This window comes from Musa acuminata, chromosome BXJ1-7 (genome assembly GCF_036884655.1).
Source record: "Musa acuminata AAA Group cultivar baxijiao chromosome BXJ1-7, Cavendish_Baxijiao_AAA, whole genome shotgun sequence".
In the NCBI taxonomy this organism is placed as follows: Eukaryota; Viridiplantae; Streptophyta; class Magnoliopsida; order Zingiberales; family Musaceae; genus Musa; species Musa acuminata.
The window spans coordinates 36,430,803-36,457,529 of NC_088333.1; the positions used below are offsets into that span (position 1 = coordinate 36,430,803).

General features: G+C 41.7%; 1 protein-coding gene across 1 annotated transcript; it reads left to right on the top strand.

Annotated features, from left to right (window-relative positions):
* The first annotated feature begins 1,419 nt into the window (after positions 1-1,419).
* LOC135680005 (alpha-humulene synthase-like) lies at positions 1,420-5,272 on the top strand. The gene is made up of 6 exons (XM_065193986.1): positions 1,420-1,804; positions 2,810-3,182; positions 3,365-3,583; positions 3,782-3,917; positions 4,117-4,365; positions 4,842-5,272. Exons 1-6 carry the CDS (start codon positions 1,477-1,479, stop codon positions 5,133-5,135), a joined length of 1,599 nt encoding a protein of 532 aa, XP_065050058.1. The 5' UTR covers positions 1,420-1,476; the 3' UTR covers positions 5,136-5,272.
* Positions 5,273-26,727: the final 21,455 nt, after the last annotated feature.

Genomic DNA, 26,727 nt, shown 5'->3' on the forward strand with positions numbered 1-26,727 from the left:
AAACGTGAATAGTATGTACACAACAGCTTAGCTGATAACAAACCTGACGATTAATAGTAAGGCCATGAAATCAAATCCCGCTTGCCAATGGTGAAAAAAAAAAACTCTATTGGATCTACATTGCTTAGGTCATACATCCTTGGGTTTCGTAATGATGGCATAAATATATCATTATAGATTCGAATAATTCATAGATTTAAGTTTATCCCATGTCGGCCTCGCCAAGCATGTGAGAGCATCGACATGTGGGCAATCAACTTCCAAATCCTTTCATCTAAAAATCTCATGTGAACTTTTTTTTTTTTTTGTATGTTAACATATTTATATCAAAGAGACGATCCCTCGTGCACCTTCTATGAAATTAGTAATTGCTGCTTTAGTACTATGCCGTGGCCACACACATCCACATGTGGGAAAAATATTTGAGAATTCTATTACTGAAACTTGATTACTCCGAACAACAAAATCTATAGATTCCTTGATTATATCTTAATCTTAACAACAAATCAAAATGAAACTATTGATCTCAATATCTACTTTGATAGGATTTGGAATTCCTCACTCAGTCTTACGCTCAAAATTGGTCCCAAACACCTTCTCTAGCATGAACCCTTTTGTGTTTTAATTTTTCGTTATGTTATGTCATGTTATTTTTTTAATTTATTATTTTATAAAATGAGAATTATTTCGTCGAATAAAGATGAAGCATCCCAAAATGAACCAACTCATATGAGTGGATCACTCCTACAAGAATATGTAGATAGGTTTTGAAAGAAATTTAACCCTTTAAAATAAAAAAGAGTTCGATTAATACACACATGGAAAAAATGTTAAAAGTTAAACTAAAGTTTATATAATATTATTTATAGTTTGAGAGTGAGTAGACTGATATGATGAGTTTCACACTGTTAAGAGTTTATTATAAAACTTAAGTTAATATACGATTATATACATGATTTATAGTTTCTATTACGAGAGTGAGAGCGAGGGTGATGGATGCAAAACAAATTATATCTCGTCTTTTTCCTATATTATTAGAAGCAAAACTAATCATAGGACGTCAATTAAAGATGATGGATAAGCTAAAACATAAGCCAATCAAAAAGGAGCGTACAGTTCCTGGTGGCCCATTCGTTATCTTCTTTCTCATAAAACGTGACACTTACGAAACCAAACCTGATTCAAGACTCTATAAATTGCTACACGAGGCTGCAGGCTCTCGCCATCCTCTCATCACTTGCATCTAGATCAGAATGGAGAACGTGATTTCGCAGCCACACGTTCCAGGTGATGAAGTGGTGATTCGCAAGTCTGCAAGCTACCATCCCACCGTTTGGGGTGATTACTTTATCTTACAGGCCCAGTCCTCCCCCAGTACACAGGCATGTATATACACATATATCTCACATATGTTCTAAGTTTTAGGCAAGAAACTCTCCGAGAACGAATGGTGTTAATGTTTCATTAACATGAAAAATGTGCGCTTGCTACTTTCTTTCGGTTTTGTTGGTTGAACAATTAATTGCTATGCTGTGGAGGATGCAGGAGTGCGATGCAAGGATGCAAGAGAGAGCTGCAGAACTGATGGAGCGGGTAAGAAGCATGTTCAAGGACACTACCGACATCTTGCAAACTATGGAATTGGTCGATTCAATCCAGCTTCTCGGATTGAGTTATCACTTCGAGAAAGAAATAAGTGAAGCATTAAACCGAGTCCATGATGCCGATTTTAACGATCATGGTCTCTACGATACTGCTCTCCGGTTTCGCCTGCTGAGACAACAAGGGTATCATGTGACCCCTGGTAATATGCTCTTACGTTTCATTGCAGTAGATGTATTTGTATGTTTTATCTATAATTATGTTTGCAAAAGTAATTTAATTTGTATTTTAGAAATGATGGAGGAGTTTTGTTTTAAGAAAACAACTTAATCAGCCCATCAAAAAATCAGTCCTCACACTTTCAAAACGTTTTGATCTCCTATAACAACTATATTAAAAAGATGTACTTTGTTCTATATATCTATATATATGTATATATATATATATATATATATATATATATATGTATGTGTATATATATATATATATATATATATATATATATATATATATATATATATATATGTATGTATGTATGTATGTATATATATATATATATATATATATATATATATATATATATATATATATATATATCTATATATATATATATATGTATGTATGTATATATATATATGTATATATATGTATATATATGTATATATATATATATATGTATGTATGTATGTATATATACATATATATATAAATTCATGGATGATGCAGAGGTGTGATGCAAGGATGAAATAGAGAGCTGGAGAGCTGAGGGGGCAAGTAAAGAGCATGTTCAATGATACTACTGATCTGCTGCAGACCATGGAACTGATTGATTCAATCCAGCTTCTTGGATTGGATTATCACTTTCAAAAGGGAAAAAGCGATGCATCAAGTCAAATCCATGATGCTGATATTGACAACAAGGATATTATGTGTCCCCAAATAATGCACTTAATTCCCTAAAATAAAAGCAGTATTTGTATGTGTGATCCAAAACAATATGATCTTCTTTTTTTATCATCTTTTATTTAATTCAATCATAGATGTTGACAGTACCAAAAATATTTTCTTTGGTAAAATAAACATAAAAATCACTCACCAAAGTCATTATTTTGATTATCACATAATCATTTAAAACAGCAAATTTATTTTATTATATGGCTTTATGGTTTTTTTTTCTCAAAACAAAAAATCTTTTGTATTTCTGTAGATGCCTTTAACGAGTTCAGAGATGAGGGAGGGAGTTTCATGTCTACGTTGGGCAGTGATGTGAAGGGACTACTATGCTTGTACAACGCAGCCTATCTTGGGACTCAAGGGGAGATCATTCTTGATGAAGCCATCTCTTTTACGAAGAATAACCTAGTGTCTGCATTAGCCGGTCTTAAACAACCATTAACAAAGCAAGTGTCTCTTGACCTCGAGACACCTCTCTGTCGAAGAATAAGAAGGCTCTTGGCAAGAGAGTACATCTCTATATTCCAAGAGGATGCCACACGAGATGATGCCATCCTGGAGCTTGCAAAGTTGGACTTCAATTTGTTGCAATCTCTTCATCGCGAGGAACTTAAGAACATCACCAAGTAAGCTCCTCCTCACTTTTGAATTCCCTGGAGCTATATTTCTTCTGGATTTTTATAAATTAAAAAAGATACAATCAAGTTGCAAATGTAAACAAGTGAAGGCTAATTGCTGAGCTTGGTTCCTCCTCCAATCAAACTTTAATTGATATGTAATGCCATTTTGATTTGTGAACGACTTGAAGGTGGTGGAATGATTTAGCCCCCTCAAAAAATTTCAGTTTTGCTCGAGATAGATCGGTGGAATGCTATTTCTGGATCCTGGGGGTATACTTTGAACCCTACTATTCTCGTGCACGAGTGATAACGACCAAGGTGATTGCCCTTACTTCAATTCTAGACGACATATATGATGTCTATAGCACATTGGAGGAGAGTCAACGACTAACTGAGGCAATTCAAAGGTTCGTAAATCTTATATCGATGGACAGATTACCTTTTACTATCATGGCTCAATAGATGATAACAAAAGGTGCCACTGGTAATATCACATAAGAAAATAAAATATCGCATAATAGTTTTAATCATTGTGTATAGCAAAATAACAACATGTATGTTTATGTTCTATTTTTCTAAAGATGGTGAAACTAATACATATGCAGGTGGGACGCAAAGGTTGTTCATCAATTACCAGAGTACATGAAAGATTATTATCTAAAGCTAATACACACCTTTAAAGAGTTTGAAGATTTATTGGCTTCCAGTGAGAAATATCGCATAACCTATCTAAAGGAAGCGGTGAGTGATGAGATTATAAGGTTCATCTTATTTTCACTTTTATTAATTAGCGTTACATAAGTAATAAATGAATCCACTAATGGCCAATGCAAAGAATAAGCATTTGAGATGCGACAGTATTGAACTTAGATTGTCCCACTTGTAGACGCTACTCTGCATTACAAATATTAAGGAATGGTTTTGTTTTACTTGGGTACAGATGAAAGATTTATCTGAAGCTTATTTTGAGGAATCCAAATGGAGAGATCAACATTACGTACCAACTTTGGAAGAACATCTACATGTTTCCCTCATCAGTTTAGGATATCCTATGCTTGAATGTGCTTCTTTCGTTGGAATGGGAGAAATAGCAACTAAGGAGGCATTTGAGTGGATTACTAGTTTCCCAAAGATTGTCCAAGCTTCTGCAAAAATTGGTCGTATCATGAATGACATTTCTTCACATGAGGTATAGTCATAATATAATCTCCAGTGTTTTGCATTATAGAAACATTTTTCATGGTAAATTTTGCATTGATTTATCTCGTAGTAGAAATATGATAACATAAAAAAAAAGAAGAAAATAACATACTTCTCCAATTAGCTGAGATGGACCATAATTGAGGTTTAATAGGTAATCTCCAAAGTTGTCTTCAATATTCCTTCTATTTATCTCCTCAAAAGCATTTATTGTGTCACTCAATTGCATTACCAAAGTTTTGCTGAACTCCATAAATGATTTTATACTAAGAAATCTAGTACAAACAAAAAAACTCCCATTCGTAAGCTTCCATATCTGTAGATTCCCAAATTCCTTTCATCTACACCTTATTATTGATAATAGTCTATCAATTTGTTTTAATATAATGAGCATGTAAATCCTGAAAGGATCTGTTAGAATTCAGTTTGTAGATCATTAATCCTCTTTTTTCATGAAATTTACAGTTGGAACAAACTAGGGAACATGTTGCCTCCACAGTCCAATGCTACATGAAAGAATACGGAACAGATGTGCATGTGGCATGTAAGAAGCTCCAAGGTCTAGTTGACGATGCATGGAAGAAGATAAATGAAGAGTGCCTCAATCCGACTGCATTCTCCATTGCTTTACTTGAAAGGATTATTAATTATTCACGAGTGGCAGAAAATATTTATAAGTACATCGATGGATACACCAACTCCTCTACGAAGACGAAGGAATATATCTCTTTGTTACTTGTACATCCTGTTCCACTTTGATTGTATGACGATGCTTGCTTCTTCTATGAATCCTTTATTCTGAAATATATGTAAGCCTTTGTAAATGAACGTGTATTGTACTATGCTTGCTTCTTCTATGAATCCTTTATTGTGAAATATATTTAAGCCTTTGTAAATTAACGTGTACTGTACTAGCCCTGGGAAGCTCAAGCCAGTATTATCTATGGAAAACAGAAATCCTTGCTTAACAGTAGTTCAAAGCAATTTGCAAGTTGCTGGCATGTGTTACAAAATTATATTAGCTATTTGCAATTTTCACTCTTTTCAGTCTTGACAACTTAAGAAAGGCTCTTGAAGCTGCTATGCTAAATAGAGTGTAGGGATGGTAAGGTTGGGTTTTGTAGATGCCTACATCAGATATCAAGATACTTCTTAGTTAAGTTTGGGATGATTACAATTCAGAAACATATATATTCAAGCTACATTTTGGATAAATTAGGATGATTGATTTTTTTTTCTTCAAGAAGAAAAATTATATTAGCTAAACCATAAAATTACAAAAGGAGTTGTGCATATCAGAGCACAAAAAAATGACCAATTGAGAGGGCCACACTTCTCTCTAAAAAAATATACTAACCTTCGGTAATATTGATAATTTTCACAACCTATGCCAACTGTCCCCATTCATCACAGAATCAACCTTCTGACAATACAAATATTAATAAGCAGAATTACACAAAATGAAACCTTAATCATCAAGATTCCGAAGCCAAAACAACTTTAGATAGAATACTCCCAAAGAGGGATGATCGATTTGTTAGTTAAATTCAAAAATGAATAAGATGAAATTAAGGGTACTAGAATTTTTTTAATTTCTTTTTTGTGGCTCATTAGGATATTCTTTATACATGGGTGTGAGTCCACACTATTAGATTTACATAAATCCACATCCCTTTTGATGATGCAATTCACAAGAGTCCTCATCCAGAAAATATCATGTTTGTAGTGTATCATATAAACAATACACATATAATCAAATTAACTATAAATCTTTTGAACATCCACTGATGCAGCCATCAAAACCTCCCGAATTGCCTCAGCTTCACAACTTATGATATCACGATCTGCAAGGTACCTATATCCAACCAAAATTGGGTCTTGAGTATCACTCATCATTTGAATTTTCTTTCGAATGGTCTTCATGAGTTCTTAGTGTAATATCCTTCCTGTTCTTTGGAAGGTTGTTCTCAAGCTCTTCATGAGCATTGTAAATCATTTTATAAGCCATCTAAGATCCAATAAGTTCTTCGAGGGGAAAGTTGTTTAAATCCTTGGCTTCTTGAATTGTCATTACTTTAGGATCTCAACTCTTTGGGAAGGATCTTAATGTTTTATTTTATTCATTAGGAAAGAAGAGATTTGTAACTTTTGTCTTAGATTTTTATTGTAAAAATTATTTGTTAATAGTCATATTATGACCCAGAGTATTTTATGAATCATGTTTTTACAAATGGCATCGAGAGTGGTATAAATTGTTAGAACACGTTTTGGGTAGCATTCACTACCTCCTCTTGTTGAGTGATATTTTATATTTTATTTTTATTTTGAAGATAAAACACCTTTGTGATTGTATTTTCTCCTTCATCAGTTTTACCAATTATTCCCTTGAGTTGAACATGAAAAATCTCCCCTTTCTCGTCTATTGCAGGAGTGTGATACAAGGATAAAAAGAGAGCTGCGGATCCTACTGACATCTTGCAAACTATGAATTTGGTCGATTCAATCCAGCTTCTTGGATTGAGAGCTAATTGTTGGATTGAGAGCTAATTTTTGAATTGAGAAATATATTATGAAAGAGAATTAATTTTATTCATGAGAAGACGAGTATTTAGATGAGAGAGAGATTTTTATATACTCAATCATATATTCAAATTAATAGTGATGGGCATGCTTAAATCTATTTTGAGGAAGATGGCAGGCGGATGCTCTGGATTTTCTTGATTTTGGAGTGGCAATAGCAAACTGTCATGACGCGGGTTTAATGGGTTAGTTGACCTATCAATTTCGTTTGATATAAACCATTGATCAAAATGTTTAAGCTAAAGTTAATAATAATATACTCATCAGACCTTTATAAGTCAATCTCAATGTTGTCCACTTCCAATGTGCGACTAATCAAGGGTGTTACAGCAACAGTTGTTAGAAAAGGAAGAGATGTGACAATGCCTAAAGCAAAGAGTTGGGAGGAGGAGGGTGCAGTGGATGCTGCGAGGCAGCCAACACGACACTCGATGCAGGGCAAAGAGCGGTAGCGGTCACTGAGGAAGAAAGGGAAACGTTGATCTGATCAACGTCACCGGAGGTGGTAGTTCGCTGAAGAATTGATCAAATCAGGGAACACTGTGTTGACAGCTATAGATTTGTGAGGATAGTTGCTGAGAGAAGACGATTGCAGTCGCCAGACAACGAAGAAGGGAAGTCTTGTTCGAGTAGATGGACCACCGAGAGAAAACCAACAGCCAAGAGAGGAGGGATTGCTATCATCGGACAGCGAGCAATTCGGGATAGAGAGCGCTTCGCCAATGAGGAAGAACGGGCAGGCGCTTTGCCGATGAGGAGGATCGATGGTGGTAGAGAAGAGATACTGAAGAAAGAAGGAGAGCACTTCGCCGAGAGGAGAATACTCGGAGATGAGGAACTGCTCGTCGAACGGCAAGAAAGAGAAGGCTTCACCAGTGAAGAAGAACATGCATTCAAATCATGTAATTAAATCAGTTACTCAAATATATGATTTATTCTTAAATATTAGATTTTCATATATCTCTATGATCTTTTATCATGATCTACTATCGATTATATGTCCCCCGGTAACATGTTCATTTCCTTAAGTAGTTGAATTTGTATGTTTTGACCTGATAATTGTATTTTACCTTGTCTCACAGAAAATTTGGACTTTGTTGTCACCATTTATTCAATCCAACTTGGCAGTAGCATATCTATACGTATCGAAGACATTGTTTTGATGACCGGAAATATTTTAGCGGTGACATCGAAAACATGACATGTTATGACTCTATTTTTTTAGTTGCCAAACCATAATAATTTGATCAGAACATGTGTTGTCGGATTAAAAATTTTATATTTTATTCATATAAGTTATGTTGTTTTCCTAATCGGATACACTTATATTTCACTATTATTCTTATTATTTGATGTATAAAGCCATATTGTTCTTTTTGCAAAATAAATCAGATCAAATGTGTCACGAAGCTAAATGGAATAGTCCAATTTTTATGATCACGAATCGTTGGGAAGTATTGTCAAGAAGGAAGACCGGCACATTCTCAATCCTTTTCATTCTCAATTCCACCATCAAATATCAGCAACTATGATATAATTTAATATATACCAAAATGATTTAAAAATTTTGAAATTTATGATCAAAGAATGGAAGTATTTTAGCAGTGACATCAAAAAACTATTATGACTCTATTTTTTAGTCGCCAAACCATAATATTTTGATGTTGTCAGATTAAAAGTTTTTGTCATGTATCAAAATAATCGTGGAGCAACTATAGCTGACATCATTATTAAAACAAGCGGAAAACCTTATAAAATCTAACTCCCAAGAGATCACTACTCTTGAAGCCAAGGATACCTCTCTTTCCCTCTCTCAGGAAGGGTCTAAACTCACTTTACTATGTAATAAGGGCATAATCCTTACAACTTCGTTACTCAACTCTAAATTTTTCATAAAATATTCAACCTCGAGGAGATGAGGAATTCTGTCCTCCATAAAACATTCAACCTCAAGGAGGAGAGGAACTCCATTCACCGGATCATTAACCATGACTTGAATGAAGTCAAACACAGATTCTCTCTTCTTTTGCTTCTTGGAACACCAACCTTTGGACTGCTATTAACACGTCTGTCCTCTCTAATGGTAGACTTGTCCTAACGTCCAAAGTATTTTCTCTACTAATCATATCAGCCTTCGTAAACCATTCTCATTGGATGAGATTATTATTGCTCATGTCACGGACAAACTTCTAAACAGAATGTTTGATGTAATACTTATGTATGTCCGTGTCTTTTGGTATGTTCATGTTTTATTTTGTACAGCATATAGAGGGACGGTCGAAGGCTTAATAGTCCCATTTTAGTTGGGTTGGTGGCCGTTTTAGGCTTGTAAATAAAGGTAATGTCATGTGGACATGTGTGAGAGATTTTCGATCTATAATGGACCATTTTACCCTTTGTTGTGCAATTGTTTAGAGCTTGTAAAGTCTGTTTGTAATTTGCATTGTCTATAAAGTGTTTTTCGGAGTTGTTTGCTTGTGGATCCCGAGTGAAGCGTTTTCTCTATCTTGTTCTCTCTTTTGTGGGTCCTAAGGGACCATGGGAGGCTTCGGGGAGGCTGACCTTTGCGGACGGACACGCAAGGGTGCCGCACGACTTAGGCAAAACCAGCTAAGTCTGTGACAGATGGTATCAGAGCGGGACAAGCACTCATAGAAACACTTAGCATGCAAACGTGGGGGACCTAGCGGGGCTGCGTTGAGGGCAGTCAGCACACGCGCGACCGTTTGGGGGAAAACGGGCATGGAGATGTAGGGAAAAGGAGTCGCTCGGAGGAGCGGGCATCTGAGATTGGCATTCAGAGGAATGGCCAACCCTTCGCGCAAGAGGCACCACGAGAACAGGCAAGCTTGGAAGAATGTGAAGCGCACAAAGGTTGGGATGGCTGAGTTTGAGCTACGGCTCAACGTTGACAACTATACTTGATGGTGCTCAAGGCAAGCGAGGCGCTTGGTAAAGGATGAGACCATCCAAGGTGGAATGAGTTGCTCAACAACCAAAAGAGTTATGCAAAGCTCACAGAGGTGAGGGGAATTGCTAGCTCGAAGAATTTGGTACTCATGCATGGGCTTGTATGCGGACGATAGAATGTTCGTGGCCATCCCAAGGCGACCGAAACTCGGCGCCATGGAGCATTGAAACTTTCTCTTCGGCATGTGAAGGACACGTCCGTAGGAGGCTGAATGGTGCAACTAGTTCAGCATGTTGCTAGGCCTTGAGGGGTGCAGCGAGAGCTGTATTGACGTGGACTCGCAATCTAGCAAGTGTGTTTGCAGGAGGCAAAAACAATGCACAGTTTGTTCAGCAGATCGGAGTAGTCCAAGGGGATGGTGGTCTCCGAAACGAAGAGAGATGTTGCTCCAATGGGACAGTTATCCAGGAGGGATAAGTCCCGGCTCTCCAGAGGGAGAATCATGTGAGACGGACCTCACAAGTTAAGGAGGAGTACCTCAACAAAACAACAACTCCACGAAGCTCAATGGATTGAGCAAGCAGCGGGGAGTCGTTGCATGATCTCGCTTGAGAGAATGCATTGGTAGATGCATTACGAGATTAAGTGGGGGAGTGACCCAAAGCAACACAAATGAAGGCACACTTGGAGTCGATATGGAGATCAGACTCAAGGGAGGGCTGACCCGTGAAATGGTGGACGCAAGGGCCACTATCAACTCAATGCAAAAACGAGGAGCGGAACAACTTGGGTGTAACTTAGCGAAGTACCCAAGCCGTATGAAGGGAGACAGCATAGAAGATGGAACATGGAGCAGAGGCATAGTGCTTTCCTTGGATAGAGGTCAAGGACATGAACTCTTGTAGAGGCAAGAGCAGGATCATGTTGTTCCATGGGTTATTCATTCTGTCGGAGCAGACTCATCTTGCATGGTGCCAAAGGCGAAGGGAGCTTCTAGGCACATGCACTTTATCTCGGAGGAGCATTTGATGGAGGAACTAAGGTGACTCAATTTGCAGAGGCGAAGTTGGGTTCAGAAGGCCTTAGCACGGGGAAAGAGGACGCAGAGGCGGGTACTCTTGAAGAATATGCCACAGTGTTGCCATTCGAGTTGCTATAAAGGAAGCGGTGCACGGCGAAGATTGTGCTGGTAGGGGTAGAGGCCCAAGATCCAGACAATGGTGCACTAATTGCAACGAGTCGGGGGACTTTGGGAGCTACTAGGCAACGGACTGTCCTAGAGCAGTTCTTCATCTTGGTGTGACCCAAGAGTGGGTGGATGACCTAGGTTCTTCATCTAGGAGCTTGCCGGGAGTCCGCAGAATGGTTTCTGAGAGTTCATCGGAAGACCGCCGAAAGTTTGCCAGAAGCTCGCTAGAAGAAGTCTTGACTTGCGGACTTTGTAATAGCTTAGAAAATATCTTTAAATTCATAGTTAGCACGTTAATTAAGGTTAGGATTATGTGTTAATCCTATAACCCAAGTAGGGGCCAATTGGGCCCAAGTTCAGACTAATTTGGGCCAAGTTTGGAGCCCAACCAGTGAGCTGAAATAGTGTAAGCGGTGGCACCGCCCAGGAGAGGATCTCCCAGCAAAGCTGGGTGGTGTAACTGCCCCAGCAAGCGGTGGCACCGCTAGGGCTCAGTCTCCGAGCGAGATTGGGCGGTGCAACCGCCTCTGACAGCGGTGCAATCGCCCCTGACAAGCGGTGGCACCGCCCAGAGGCTTAGTCTTCGAGCCCAGTCAGGCGGTGCAACCGCCCCAGTCAGGCGGTGCAACCGCTAGACCCCGAAATTCCTGTGGATTACAGATTTGAGCTCCAAATTCAAACTGGTTTGGAGCCTATAAATACCCCTCAAATCCCTAGGTAAAATACATAAGCACAGAGAGATTAAAAGAGAGAAAACACTGCTGCAATCTCTAGAATTTCCCTCATCTAGCTTAAGTGTTAGAATTCTGTTTAAGAGAGGAGAGTGAGTGCTTGTAAGGGCTGTCTCCTAAACCTAGTAAAAGGAGAAGAGGGGTGTAAGAAGGAGGTTGATCTTCGCCTAGTAAAGGAAGATCGTTAGTGGATTCCGGTGGCCTCGACGGAAGAGGAATCGAATGAGTGGATGTAGGTCACGATTGATCGAACCACTGTAAACTTCCGTCTTCTTTGGTTTGCATTTATTTTGAGCTTATTATCCTTACTGCAAACCTCCTTCATAGCTTATTGCCTTCTGCGCTTTTACGATTGCGTTTCCAAGCTCAATATTTTCCGAATCGTGTTTAGACGTAAATCGCTTTTCTCGTACGAACATTGTATTTCAGTTTGCGCTTACATTCTGATTTCCGTCACAACTGCAAAATGCCTTAACAGATTCATTTTAACTACTTCTTGCCTAATCTTAAGTTAAAGAAATTTATAAATCGACTTTTCTACTGAAATCGGTTTTGTCGTACAAACGCAGTTTTAAACGTTGAAAGTTTTCCGCTGCACTAATTCACCCCCCCCCCCCCCCCTCTTAGTGCTCTTGATCCTAACACAATAAGCTATTAATTTTGATGATATTCCAATTGCTAGATTTGAAACCATAAGAATTGTCTTAGATTTAGTTGCTTACTTGAGTTGACCTATTTATTAATTTGATATAAAATATATATTTTAAAATGAAGATTTATAAGAAAAGATTTTTGTTACTCAACTCAAAAGTTTTTTAGTTAAAGGATATAAAAAAAAGATGTATAAGCTAAAGAAACTATTTATGGGCTTAAACAAGCTCCAAGGGCATTATACACCAAAATTGATTATTATTTTCATCAAAATTGGTTTAAGAGGAGCAATGATGAACCTGCTCTTTGTCTAAAGAAGGAGGGTAAATATAATATTCTCATATTTTACCTTTATGCTAATGATATTATATATATGGGTTCATCTAACTCTTTTATGGTAGAATTTAAAAAATACATGATAATGTTAGGACTCTTTTTCTGAGCTTTTGAATAATGTTTATTGAGTCTGTTTAGTCCATTTGTTTATTGAGTCGGTTTGGTTCAGTTAGAGTCAAGTAAAGGTTTATCTAATATTTATTTATTATTAGAGTTCAAGTCATGATGGACTCTAGGTGGAACTATATAAATAGGGATGTAACTGCTTCTTTTTAGTAATCTATGAAAAATACTATTATGTCTTTTGACAAACCCTAGGAGGTCGATCCTCTCGAAGTGATCAAGGAGGCCGATCCCCTCGAAGCGATCATTATCATCCCCATTTCTTCCCTTTCTTCGATGATAAGACTTTAGGGTCTTATCATTTGGTATCAGAGCGACGATAAGACTTTAGGGTCTTAACATTTGGTATCAGAGCAACGATCCTTGGCGCAATCCGCCGCAACCTTGCTTCCTTCTTCCCCACCACCACAAGGCAACTCTTTCTTCACCGTTGTCGCTGTTTCCCCGGCCAGTGACCTTCTTCCCCACCACCACAAGGTGTTAGAGCTAGCCTTAGGAAATTTACCACAAGGTAATTTTGGCAACCCAACAAGACAATAAAACGGAAAGAATAAAAGCAAGACAAGAACACCAGATATACGTGGTTCGGTCAATTGACTTTGACCTACATCTACGGACGAAAGAGGAGCAAATTACTACTGCAAAAGAGGGACAATTACAAATGCCTTAGGAAGATGTTCCTAGGCCATAAAACACCCGAAAATACTAAACAAGAAAAACCAAACTATAAGTCCAAACTATTTAAATGAGTATGGACTTAAACCCAAATCAAACACTTAGGTTTTTCTTGTGGTGCCACTTATGGTACCTCTTGTGGTGCCTCTGACTTCAAAGCCCAAGCCCTTATTTATAGTTCCAATATGAGATAACAAGTCTGATTTTCCCGATGTGTGACTATAGGACTTGCCAAACTAACAAATCTCCACCTTGGCATGTCCCAACAAAACTTGCTCCACTTTCTTCATAACAGCCCCAACGGGCAATCACCAACAATGAACACCAACCAAGTCCAAGCACTGCTTGAACTTGTAAACTGGAAGAGGCTTCGTAAACATATCAGCTGGATTGTCCTTCGTATGAATTTTCTGAACAAGGACCTTTCCCTCAGCAATAATATCCCATTTGCATCCAACAATTTTCTTACCCGAAGGCGGCTTCACAAGATCCCAAGTTCTATTCCGATGGAAAGACTCAATTTCTTCATTCATTGCAATCAACCACTTAGCGAAATTATCATAAGAAACTACATCTGAGTAGGAAGTAGGCTCACCAACTTCACTTGTCTCTTCTGCAACAGACAAAGCATATGCAACCAAATTTGCATATCTTTGTGGTGGTCGAATTTCTCTCTGTGATCTATCCTTGGCTATGGAATATTGCTCTTCCTCTGGATCATCTGCGTCAGTAGACTTGGGACCACCTACTGGCATTCTTTGAGTAGAAGAGTTCGACTTAAAAGAATCTGAACTACCAATCTCAAGCTCCACCTGCTTCTACGCACTATCATTTGTACAACTAGTAGAATCCTCTTTGGAAGATAACATAGATAATTCATCAAAAGTAACATCTCTACTGATTATAAATTTTGGAGATTTGGGATCAGAACACCATAATCTGTATCCTTTCACCCCAGAAGCATACCCAAGGAAAATATATTTTTTAGCTCGAGGCTCTAATTTTCCTTCATTTACATGCATGTATGCTGGACACCCAAAAAATTTTAAATCAGAATAATCAACAGGAGTACCTGACCAAACTTCCTCCGGAGTTTTAAAGTCAAGTGCTGCAGAAGGAGCGCGGTTGACAACGTAACAGGCCATATTAATCGCCTCTGCCCAAAAGTCCTTTGTCAACCCTGCATTTGAGATCATACATCTCGCTCTCTCCAAAAGTGTTATGTTCATACGTTCGGCCACACCATTTTGCTGAGGTATCATCCTAACCGTGCGATGTCGAACGATTCCTTCATTTTTGCAGAATTCTTCAAAATCACCTTCACAAAATTTCAAGCCATTATCTGTTCGAAACCGCTTAATCTGTTTACCTGTTTGCTTCTCAATCAAAGCCTTCCATTGTTTAAATATTAGAAAAACATCATTTTTATGCTTCAGAAAATAAACTCAAATTTTCCTAGAATAATCATCAATGAAAGTCAATATATACCTGACACCACCCTTAAACTGAACATGAGCTGGACCCCAAAGATCTGAATGAATATAGTCAAGAGTACCTTTTATTTTGTGAACTGCCGGAGAAGTGAAGCTGACTCTTTTCTGCTTTCCAAAAATGCAGTGTTCACAAAAGTCCAGTGGCCCAGTACTCTGTCCGCAAAGTAGGCCCCTTTTGCTCAATATGCTTATACCTTTTTCGCTCATATGACCCAAACGCATATGCAATAATTTGGTGATGTTAGAATCAGACAATGATGATGACGAAACTGCAACCGAACCTGTGATAGTAGTTCCCTGCAAAATATACAAGCTACCAGACCTACAAGCTTTCATAACAATAAGGGCACTTCTAGAAACTTTCATAACTCCACCTTCAGCTGTGTATTTACACCCAAGAGCCTCTAGGGTGCCTAAAAAGATGAGATTCTAACATTAGTGAGCGTCCTCACAATACCATCATGCATTTTAATTCGGATTGTACCTCTACCAACAACATCACATGCGGTATTATTGCCCATCAAAACAATTCCACCATTACAAGATTCATACGTGGAAAACAAATCCCTATTGGGACACATGTGATAAGAACAACCTGAATCTAAAATCCATTCATTTTTAGACCTTGTCCTGTCATTAATAGCAGAGAAAATATTTCCAACATTCTCATCAATTGCTACACTAACTTCAGCAGATTCAATAGTTTTCTCAACAAATTTTTTCTTTTACTTTAATTTATTTTTCAATTTAAAGCAATCAGATTTAATGTGTCCCATTTTATGACAATATCTGCATTCCAAATTTTTATGTCTGGATTTAGATCTAGATTTAGATCTACTACAGTCAAATTCTCTTTTATCCATTCTCCCCCTAATAATCAGACCCTCAGCCTGATTCTCTCTACTTTCCCCTGTGATATTCCTATCTATCTGCTCCTTAGATTTCAGTGCAGATTTAATTTCTTGATACAAAACTGTTTCTTTTTCATAAATCAAAGTATCACGGAAATGCTTAAAAGATTGGGGAAGAGAACACAAGAGTAACAAAGCCTTATCCTCATCATCAATTTTTGCATCTATATTCTCCAAATCCATAACCAAAGAATCAAACTTATCAAGATGCGAGAGTATAGATGTACCTTCAATCATCCGAAGCATATACAGACTCTGTTTCAAGTAGAGACGATTCTCCACTGTCCTCTTCATGTACAAGGCTTTAAGCTTGTCCCACATGCTCTTAGCCGCAGTCTCCGTAGCTACCTCCCGTAAAACCTCGTCAGAGAGATTTAGAATGATGCTTGATCGGGCCTTCTTATCCATACCCGCAAGCTCTTCTTTTGACATATCATCTGGAATGCTCTCGGCTCCCTGTAGTACCAAATCAACTCCGTCTTGAACTAGAATGGCCTCCATCTTGAGTTGCCACAAGCCGAAGTTGACATTTCTGTCGAATTTCTCGACAACAATCTTTGTTATTGTCATCGTTGCCAAAAGATCCCAGAACTAGGCTTTGATACCAGTTTGTTAGAGCTAGCCCTAGGAAATTTATCATAAGGTAATTTTGGCAACCCAACAAGACAATAAAACGGAAAGAATAAAAGCAAGACAAGAACACCAGATATACGTGGTTCGGTCAATTGACTTTGACCTACATCCACGGACGAAAGAGGAGCAAATTACTATTGCAAAAGAGGGACAATTATAAATGCCTTAGGAAGATGTTCCTAGGCCATAAAATACCCGAAAATACTAAACAAGAAAAACCAAACTATAAGTCCAAACTATTTAAATGAGTATGGACTTAAACCCAAAGCAAACACTTAGGTTTTTCTTGTGGTGCCACTTATGGTACCTCTTGTGGTGCCTCTGACTTCAAAGCCCAGGCCCTTATTTATAGTTCCAATATGAGATAACAAGTCTGATTTTCCCGATGTGAGACAAAGCCCAGGCCCTTATTTATAGTTCCAATATGAGATAACAAGTCTGATTTTCCCGATGTGAGACTATGGGACTTGCCAAACTAACACAAGGCAACTCTTTCTTCACTGTTGTCGCTGTTTCCCCGGCCAGTGACCTTCGACCACCGCTCGACCTCCTCGCTGCCTCATCTCGTTCAAAAAAAAAAAAAAAAAACACGAGCGGAAGATGAAGCCGCAGCCACCCCTGCGTCCCCTACTTCCGGCCAACCCACCCGTCGCTGCTGCTCTCCGGCCAGCGCCCACCATTGCCCCGCTTCCCGGCCAGCGACCACCACCGCCGCTGTTCCCCGGCCAGGAGACGACGCTGCCAGCGTCCATCCCAGCCCTACTGCCGCCACCCGCCTCCCCTTGCGTCGCAGCTTAGCCGCTCGACTCTCCTCCTCGGCGATCGTTGGTGACGCTGCTCCCAGCCGCGCCACCACCGCTGCCTCTCCACCGCAACTCTAGTCGTACCGCCCCCTTGGGTCGCAACCGCAGCCCCTCGTTGCAACGGTTGAAGAAACAGAGTTCCTCTGTTGCCGCATCCCCTCGTCGATCGCAGCCGCGCCTCCACCAGCCGCGCCACCTCCAGCGTCGTCGCCGCCCAGTCGACCCATCACCGCTGCGAGCGACCGTACGACGACCGCCGCACGGCTCCCAGCAGCCGATCCTCCTTGCTCTGCATCTTTTGTAACCGAAACAGGGCAATCACGGGCAACTCACATCTGCTGCCCTTGTTTCCAGCCGCCGCCGTCGCCTTGAGCGCCGTCACCGTCGCCTTCCAGCCGCTGCTCTCCCGTGCGACGACCGCCGCTCGCCTCCCAGCCGCTGCTCCCGCTCGCTTCCCAGCCGCTGCTCCCCCTTGCTCTGCATCCGTGGTGACCGAAACAGGGCAGTTACCACCGTCGCAATCGCGGGTCCCCTTGCTGCCGAAGTCGCACATCCCCTTGCTTCTGCGAACGCCGGTTGCCACCACCGTCGCCACTGCTGCCCAGCCAGCGACGACGCTGCTCGCCGCCCAGCCTGCCACGACCCTCGCTGCCTCCTTCTCCACCGCCGCCGCTGCGCTCCGGCCAGCAACGACTGCTGCTGCCAGCCACCGCAGCCTTCACCTCAACCCCCTGGATCTGCACCGTTGCTGCAGCCCCCTTGCTCTGCATCTTTGCCGCTGCCGCCAGTTGCCACCACTGCAGCCTCAACCCCGGCCGCTTCAACGCCAACTCCCTCTTGTTCTGCCTCCACTGCTGCAGTTGTTGGTTGCCATCACCGCTTCTGCCTCCACTGCTGCAGTTGTTGGTTGCCATCACCGCAGCCTCAACCCGGCTGCTCGGCGATTGCTTCCTTGGGTCACAGCAGTCACAACCGTCGCCTTTCAGCCTCAGCGCTCTCATCTCATACAGTGACAAAAACATAGGGTAGCAACTCTTCCTCCCTTGCAACCACCGCAGTGGCGAGTCCTTACCGGCGCTGCCCCCAACCACACCACCATCGCTGCCTCCCAGCCCTCAGCAGCAGCGATCCATCCACGCAGCGACTGCAACAAGCATTGTTGCCTCTCACCAGTGCCTCCTTCTGCAGTGTGACAGAAATAGAGCAACGCTGCCTTCCATCCGCGCCGTCGCAGCCATCGCAGCGGTGAGCCCTTGGCGGTGCTGCCCTAGCCACACCACCATCGCTGCCTCCAATCCCTCAGCAATAGCGATCTCTCTACGCAGCAACCGCAACAAGCATCGTTGCCTCCCATGCTGACACGGACTTAGCTGGTTTTGCCTAAGTCGTGCGGCACCCTTGCGTGTCCGTCCGCAAAGGTCAGCCTCCCCGAAGCCTCCCCTAGTCCCTTAGGACTCACAAAAGAGAGAACAAGATAGAGAAAACGCCTCACTCGGGATCCACAAGCAAACATGTCCGAAAAACACTTCATAGACAATGCAAATTACAAACAGACTTTACAAGCTCTGAACAGTTGCACAACAAAGGGTAAAATGGTCCATTACAGACCGAATAATCTCTCCTACGCGTCCACATGACACAACCTTTATTTACAAGCCTAAAGCGGCCACCGACCCAACTAAAATGGGACTTATAAGCCTTCGGCCGTCCCTCTACATGCTGTACAAAGCATGAACATAACAAAAGACACGGACATGCCCAAGCATTACATCAAACACCCTGTTTAGAAGTTTGTCCGTGACATTCTCCCCCACTTATCCCTTCGACGTCCTCGTCGAAGCCTTTGTGAACACTGCAACTCTTCGCCTTTGCTGAGTCTTCAATCTTCTGCTCCAGCTGCAATGTGTCTCCTGGCTCCCAACTGCTCTCCGCTGCTGTTTTTGAGTAGTCGAACCTTTGATCCGCCATGCTGCTACAACTCACCAATGACTTTGACTCTGTTGTGGGGTTGGCTGAGTTGTGTTGATCCTTGTTGATTCCTGCGGATCCGCTAGATGAAGGAAAAGACCATCCTTACTGCGCCAGTCTCTCAGAGATTCTCATACTGCTTGAACTGGGTGGATGCTTGTTGGAGCTTTAACGAGCATCGCCTCGCAAACTTATGAAGTTTTGGGTCCTTCCTCCACAAATCTGCTCATTGACTCTTCTTTCAGTTAGTTGTCACATCCAAGTAGGTTCGCATCACTTCCGCTTTCGATTGACATTTCGTTAGGAAATGAAGCGGACAATCTACTCTCAGTAGCACTGATCACCGTTGGTGAGGATTTGACAACTATTGTCTTCCATTATCTTCGAAGGGTCTTTGAACTTGTGCAGAGCTCCTCTGCTGGATAGATAAGAGAATTGGGGTACTCGGTTTCGCCCATTCTCTTAAGAGTTGAGAAGGCAAAGGTTACTTGACTTCGCCCGCCTCCTCGAGGTTGTACTTCATGCATCAAGCTGGTTACTGGACTTCGCCTGCTCTTTGCTCACACTTCTAAAGCACTTGAAGTGTTTGCACTCCTTGCGTTGAGTTAGCTACTGTGATTCACCTTCTCAATGCCATCGAACTTCTGGAATGCGGGAAGTTTTCACCCCAACTTGGAGTAATTCTCTGATAGATGAGGTCGCCTCTGGGATTGTACCGTCTTCTCCATCAACCCTGCCGCCTACTCCACTGAGTAGCAAAGGTACAGCACCGCGTACTGCCTGCTTCGTTCCTTGGTCGTGCACTCTTGCATGACCCGAAGTCCTTCACTTACGGCTATCTTGATGAGAAACTTGTTGACACCGGTCTTACGAAGTTTCTTGGCCTTTGCCCTTCAGCCTTGTCTCGGTACTTGGAGATTGCCTCTGCATGCTCCACCTCCTCGGCCCCTTTCACGACCAAGCGCTCTCCCTCCGTGAGAGCAAGGGATCAATGCCTTTCACGGAAGTCCCGCCTCTGCGGTACCATGGCGCTGCCATGCCCATGGCACTACTATCCGTCGACTCACATCTGCATCCCTTTTCTTCACAATCAGTAGACATGCCTCTGTGGCACTCCTCTGAGTCCACCTCCATTCTAACTGATGTTGGATTTTGGGTAGCTAAGTCCCTCTGGACTCGTCGTCGCTTCCTCGCCCCTTTCGACCCCCTGCTTCAACATCTCTGTGTTCTCCCAACAGCTCCCTTTGGTCGATGGAAAGACAGACTGCAACTCCCATGCATGGCCACTGCCATCACGTTGTAGGGTTTGCACCGATTCTGCTCTCCTTAGCTTCCTTGGTAGCAACGTTCGCTTACTCGATCTTGTCCTCTGACTTGTCGAGCTCCCTTAAGCGAATGTGAGCTCTGGAGCAGTCTAACTCTCCAGCTGCTTCAATCATACTGCTGTATGATCAAGTCCCTCCCATGGGACTCACTGGTACTTGCATTTGAACTTTTCCCTTGGTGGAACACAGCCCCCATATGCTGATGACCAAGGCTTTCATCCGATGCAAAATTCGATGCACGCCCGGAAGACCCGCCTCTACGGTACCATGGCCTTCACTCCTTGAATCCATAGCCCTTCTTGCCGTCGTGTTGTTCACCGAAGTGGAGCTCCCAGTAGCTCCCGATCATACCTTCGTATGATCTTGTCCCTCACGGGGCACAGTCGTGTGTATCGCATTGCCACGAACTGTTCCACCATGATCCGCTGCACCATGTCGCCTACTGGTGACATCTCCATTGCATTCTGATCCTTGTGGAATAAACTCGAATTGTGAACCCTCCATGTGTGGCCTCTGCCAATACATCGCAGGGTCTCCTCCACCTTCGATTTTGTTCGCTCCTTTGGCAATCGACCTTCATCCACCCACTCTTGGGTCACACCTAGATGAAGCACCGCTCTAGGACAGTCCGTCGCCTAGTAGCTCCCGAAGTCCCCCGACTTCGCTGCAATCAGTGCACCATTGTCTGGATCCTGGGCCTCTGCCCCTACCAGCACAATCTTCGCTGCGTACCGCCTCCTTCACAACAACTTGAATGACAACACTGTGGCATATTCTTCAAGAGTACCCGCCTCTGCGTCCTCTTGCCCCGTGCTAAGGCCTTCTGAACTCAACTTCGCCTCCGCAAACTGAGTCGCCTTAGTTCTTCCACCAAATGCTCCTCCGAGATGAAGTGCATGTGCCCCGAAGCTCCCTCCGTCTTTGGCACCATGCAAGATGAGTCCGCTCCATTAGAATGAATGACCCATGGAACAACATGATCCTGCTCTTGCCTCTACAAGAGTTCATGTCCTTGACCTCTGTCCAAGGAAAGCACTAAGCCTCTGCTCCATGTTCCATCTTCTATGCTGGCTCCCTTCATGCGGCTTGGGTACTTCGCCAAGTTACACCCAAGTTGCTCCGCTCCTCGTTTTTGCATTGAGTTGATGGTGGCCCTCGCGCCTACCATTCCACGGGTCAGCCCTCCCTTGAGTCCGATCTCCATATCGACTCTAAGTGTGCCTTCATTTGTGTTGCTTTGGGTCACTCCCCCACTTGATCTCGCAATGCATCCACCAATGCATTCTCTCAAGCGAGATCATGTGACGACTCCTCGCCGCTTGCTCAGTCCGTCGAGCTTCGTGGGGTTGTTGGTTGTTGAGATACTCCTCCTCAACTTGTGAGGTCCGCCCCACATGATTCTCCCTCTGGAGAGCCGGGACTTATCCCTCCTGGATAACTGTCCCGTTGGAGCAACATTTCTCTTCGTTTCGGAGACCACCATCCCCTTGGACTACTCCGATCTGCTGAACAAACTGTGCATTGTTCTGCCTCCTGCAAACACACTTGCTAGATTGCGACTCCACGTCAATACAGCCCCCGCTGCACCCCTCAAGGCCTAGCAACATGCTGAACTCGTTGCACCCTTTCAGCCTCCTACGGACGTATCCTTCACATGCCGAAGAGAAAGTTTCAATGCTCCATGGCGCCGAGTTTCGGTCGCCTTGGGATGGCCACGAACATTCCATCGTCCGCATACACGCCCATGCATGAGCACCAAATTCTTCGAGCTAGCAATTCCCCTCACCTCTGTGAGCTTTGCATAACTCTTTTGGTCGTTGAACAACTCATTCCACCTTGCATGGTCTCATCCTTTTGCCAAGCGCCCCGCTTGCCTTGAGCACCATCAGGTATGGTTGTCAACGTTGAGCTGTAGCTCAAACTCAGCCACCCCAACCTTTGTGCGCTTCAAATTCTTCCAAGCTTGTCTGTTCTCGTGGTGCCTCTTGCGCGAAGGGTTGGCCATTCCTCTGAATGCCAATCTCAGATGCCCGCTCCTCTGAGCGACTCCTTTTCCCTACATCTCCATGCCCGTTTTCCCCCAAACAGTCGCGCGTGTGCTGACTGCCCTCAACGCAGCCCCGCTAGGTCCCCCACGTTTGCATGCTAAGTGTTTTTATGAGTGCTTGTCCCGCTCTGATACCATATGACACGGACTTAGCTGGTTTTGCCTAAGTCGTGCGGCACCCTTGCGTGTCCGTCCGCAAAGGTCAGCCTCCCCGAAGCCTCCCCTAGTCCCTTAGGACTCACAAAAGAGAGAACAAGACAGAGAAAACGCCTCACTCGGGATCCACAAGCAAACATGTCCGAAAAACACTTCATAGACAATGCAAATTACAAACAGACTTTACAAGCTCTGAACAGTTGCACAACAAAGGGTAAAATGGTCCATTATAGACCGAATAATCTCTCCTACGTGTCCACATGACACAACCTTTATTTACAAGCCTAAAGCGGCCACCGACCCAACTAAAATGGGACTTATAAGCCTTCGGCCGTCCCTCTACATGCTGTACAAAGCATGAACATAACAAAAGACACGGACATGCCCAAGCATTACATCAAACACCCTGTTTAGAAGTTTGTCCGTGACAACGCAGCGACCGCAGCTACATCCCCGCATCCTCGCAGTAACCCTTCATTCCCATAGTGTTGCCACCGACTGCATCACAACAGCAGCACCGAATAGGGCAGTGATTGATGCCCTTGACCAACACCAAAAATAAGAGTTGAGATTACATATTTGCAGTCTTACGAAATGGCCACCGATAACTCAGTGAAAGCACAAATGGAAGCATTGGAAATTAGAATTGAGAACCGGTTACAAGAAGTACTTAATGATTTAAAAAAGGACTTACTGGGGAGCCTTAGTAAATTTCAACAAGGTGGGAGCTCAAGTTCTATATTGCACAGATCTGGAAATACTAGAAAAGGGCCCCAAGATTGTGACACAATCTACTCATACATGAAGGTGGATGGACAGCTCTCAAAAATTTGTCAGACTTCTACAGTGTTGGAATATCAGAGTAGGTTTGAAATATTATCAAATCAAGCTAGAGATTGCTCAGAACGACAACTTCTGGATACATTTATTGAAGGTCTTATTCCAGAGATCCAGTGTGAAGTTAAGACTCGTCAACCTCGCACTATGATAGCTGCCATCTCATTCGCACATCTACATGAGAAAAAAATCAATAGGGAAAATTATGGAAACAGAAGTGACAATAACCAGATGATCAGTAAGCCACCAGCCCTATCTATTCCCAACCAAAGCCTTGACACCCAAAGACTAACCCAAGAAGAACTTAAGGAAAGATCAACAAAGGGTTTGTACTATGATGAAAAGTGGAGTATGGAGCACCGATGTAAACAAGGGCAACTTCTGATGATTGAGCCAACTAGAGAGGAACCAGAAGTAAAAGAGTTGGACTCCGATCATAAAGGTATGAAAACTGATGAAGATATTGAAGTCATCACACATATAGTGCATGCATTGGCTGGCTACACTAACCCACAAACTATGAAAATCGGAGGAACTTTGAAGCATCAACCTGTCACTATTTGGATTGATACAGATAGCACTAATAATTTTATGAATAGGAAAGTTGCAGCCCAATTAGCCCACCACATTGAAGGCTGTGATATATTCGAAGCTGATGGATGAATTTTAACTTATGATAGCAAAGGCCAGAAATTTCTTGTAGCGATTACTACACTGAAAGATCGACTTATTGCTTACACTGTCAAAAAGTGGAGACCATACTTACTTGATCAACGGGTTGTGATACGTTGTAGATAATCTTTGGCTAAAGTGCTGAAAGAGAAGCTCCCCGAGATTGATGCTGCTCAGCCTTGAGGACAAGGCTGATTTGAAGAGGGAGGAACTGTTAGGACCCTTTTTCTGAGCTTTTGAATAATGTTTATTGAGTCTGTTTAGTCCATTTGTTTATTGAGTCGATTTGGTTCAGTTAGAGTCAAGTAGAGGTTTATCTAATATTTATTTATTATTAGAGTTCAAGTCATGATGAACTCTAGGTGGAACTATATAAATAGGGATGTAACTGCTTCTTTTTAGTAATCTATGAAAAATACTATTCTGTCTTTTGACAAACCCTAGGAGGCCGATCCCCTCGAAGTGATCAAGGAGGGCCGATCCCCTCAAAGTGATCAAGGAGGGTCGATCCCCTCGAAGCGATCAAGGAGGCCGATCCTCTCGAAGCGATCATTATCATCCCCATTTCTCCCCTTTCTTCGATGATAAGACTTTAGGGTCTTATCATTTGGTATCAGAGCGATGATAAGACTTTAGGATCTTATCAGATAAATAAATTTGAAATGTCAAATTTAGGTTTATTGCACTATTTTCATAGGTTGAAAGTGAAGCGAGGATCAAATAAATTTGTTTATTTCATAAAGAAAATATGCAATGGTTCTATTCAAAAAGTCTAACTTGATTAATTGAAAGCTACAATAACACCCATGAATATAAATGAGAAATTAGAACTTAAAGATGGTACATATTTAATAAATGTAAGATATTACAAAAGTTTGGTTGGATGTTTGATTTATCTAACTCATACTCAACAAAATATTACCTTTTCTATTGATATAGTATCTAGGTTTATGCATAATCTAAGCAAACATTACTTCAGAGCTATTAAAAAATTCTAACATCACCTCAGAGCTATTAAAAAATTCTACGTTATATTGCTAAAATTATAGATTATGGCATTTGGTATTATCATAATTTTAAATGTAAATTATTTGGTTTCATTGATAATGATTAGGTAGGAGCTTTGGATGAAAAACAGAGTACTTTAGGTAATATTTTTAACCTCAAATCATAAGCCATATCTTAGAGTTCAAAGAAGCAAGTAACAACTACACTATCATAATCGGAAGCTGTAGCTGCAACATCAGCAACTTATTAAGCAATATGGCTTAGAAGACTTCTTGGAGAACTTCATTAAGAATAAAAGGATGCAACTAAAATATTTTATAACAACAAAGCCACAATTACAATAACGAAGAATATAACTTTTCATGGAAGAATGAAGAATATAGAGATTATCATTTCATCCGGGATTTTGTAGCAAGTATTCATAATAGTGAAGTATTGTAGCACAGATGAACAAGTTGCAGATATTCTCACCATCACTTATATTTCATAAGCATATTTATTTTATGTCTCAAATTAGTGTATGTTCTTATAAATCGAGGGAGAGTGTTGAGAATTGATTTATAAGTAGTTATCTCAGTAGTTGTCATATTTTGAATGGTTCTGACTATGTTCCAAATAGTTCTATCTAAGTGGTCTATAATCTAAAAAGTTATTATGATGATGATAGTTCCTACATCTAACTTAATCATGGGTGAGACGATAAGGTGAAATATATTGAATCTCATATTTTGATGATGAAATCAATTGGTGAATTAATGATCTAATTCATGTGTTGAGATAAGTGATGCAGGACAAACTACGATCGTAAGAAAGGCAAAATGATTAAAGAAGAATCAAAGTTGGGCCAAAGTGAATGATTAGGCATCGGGCCAAATGAATTGGGAGATACACCAAAGGATCATACGATGTAGTGAACACTCACTGGAAGTTCACTAGGAGTTCGTCGAAAATTCACCGAAGTTCGGCTGAACAATTGACGTGCTAGACAAATTAGATTGCTTATATTTTAATTATTTTAGCCTTAAATATCATAGTTATAACTTAAAATTGAGTTAGTTTTGGGAGAAATCCTACTAACTCAAATAGGGGCTAACTGGGCCCTTAACAAGGCTGAATTGGGCTGGTTGGATAGCCCATTCAGCCATTTGGAACCATGTCAAGTGGTGGCACCACCCAAACTGAGCAGTGGTACCACCTGAACTGGGTGGTGGTACTGCTTGAAACTCAGCCTCTCAGGTGGTCTGGGCGATGGTACTATTGATAGTTAATGCTGCCAGGCGGTGGTATCACCCTATCAAGTGG

Excerpts from the sequence above, each read along its gene's own strand:
- LOC135680005 (XM_065193986.1), top strand. The coding sequence starts at position 1,477 with ATGTGCGCTTGCTACTTTCTTTCGGTTTTGTTGGTTGAACAATTAATT. Across the intron at positions 3,584-3,781 it reads CTAACTGAGGCAATTCAAAG|GTGGGACGCAAAGGTTGTTC; the intron begins GTTCGTAAATCT and ends ATACATATGCAG. Across the intron at positions 4,366-4,841 it reads ATGACATTTCTTCACATGAG|TTGGAACAAACTAGGGAACA; the intron begins GTATAGTCATAA and ends TGAAATTTACAG.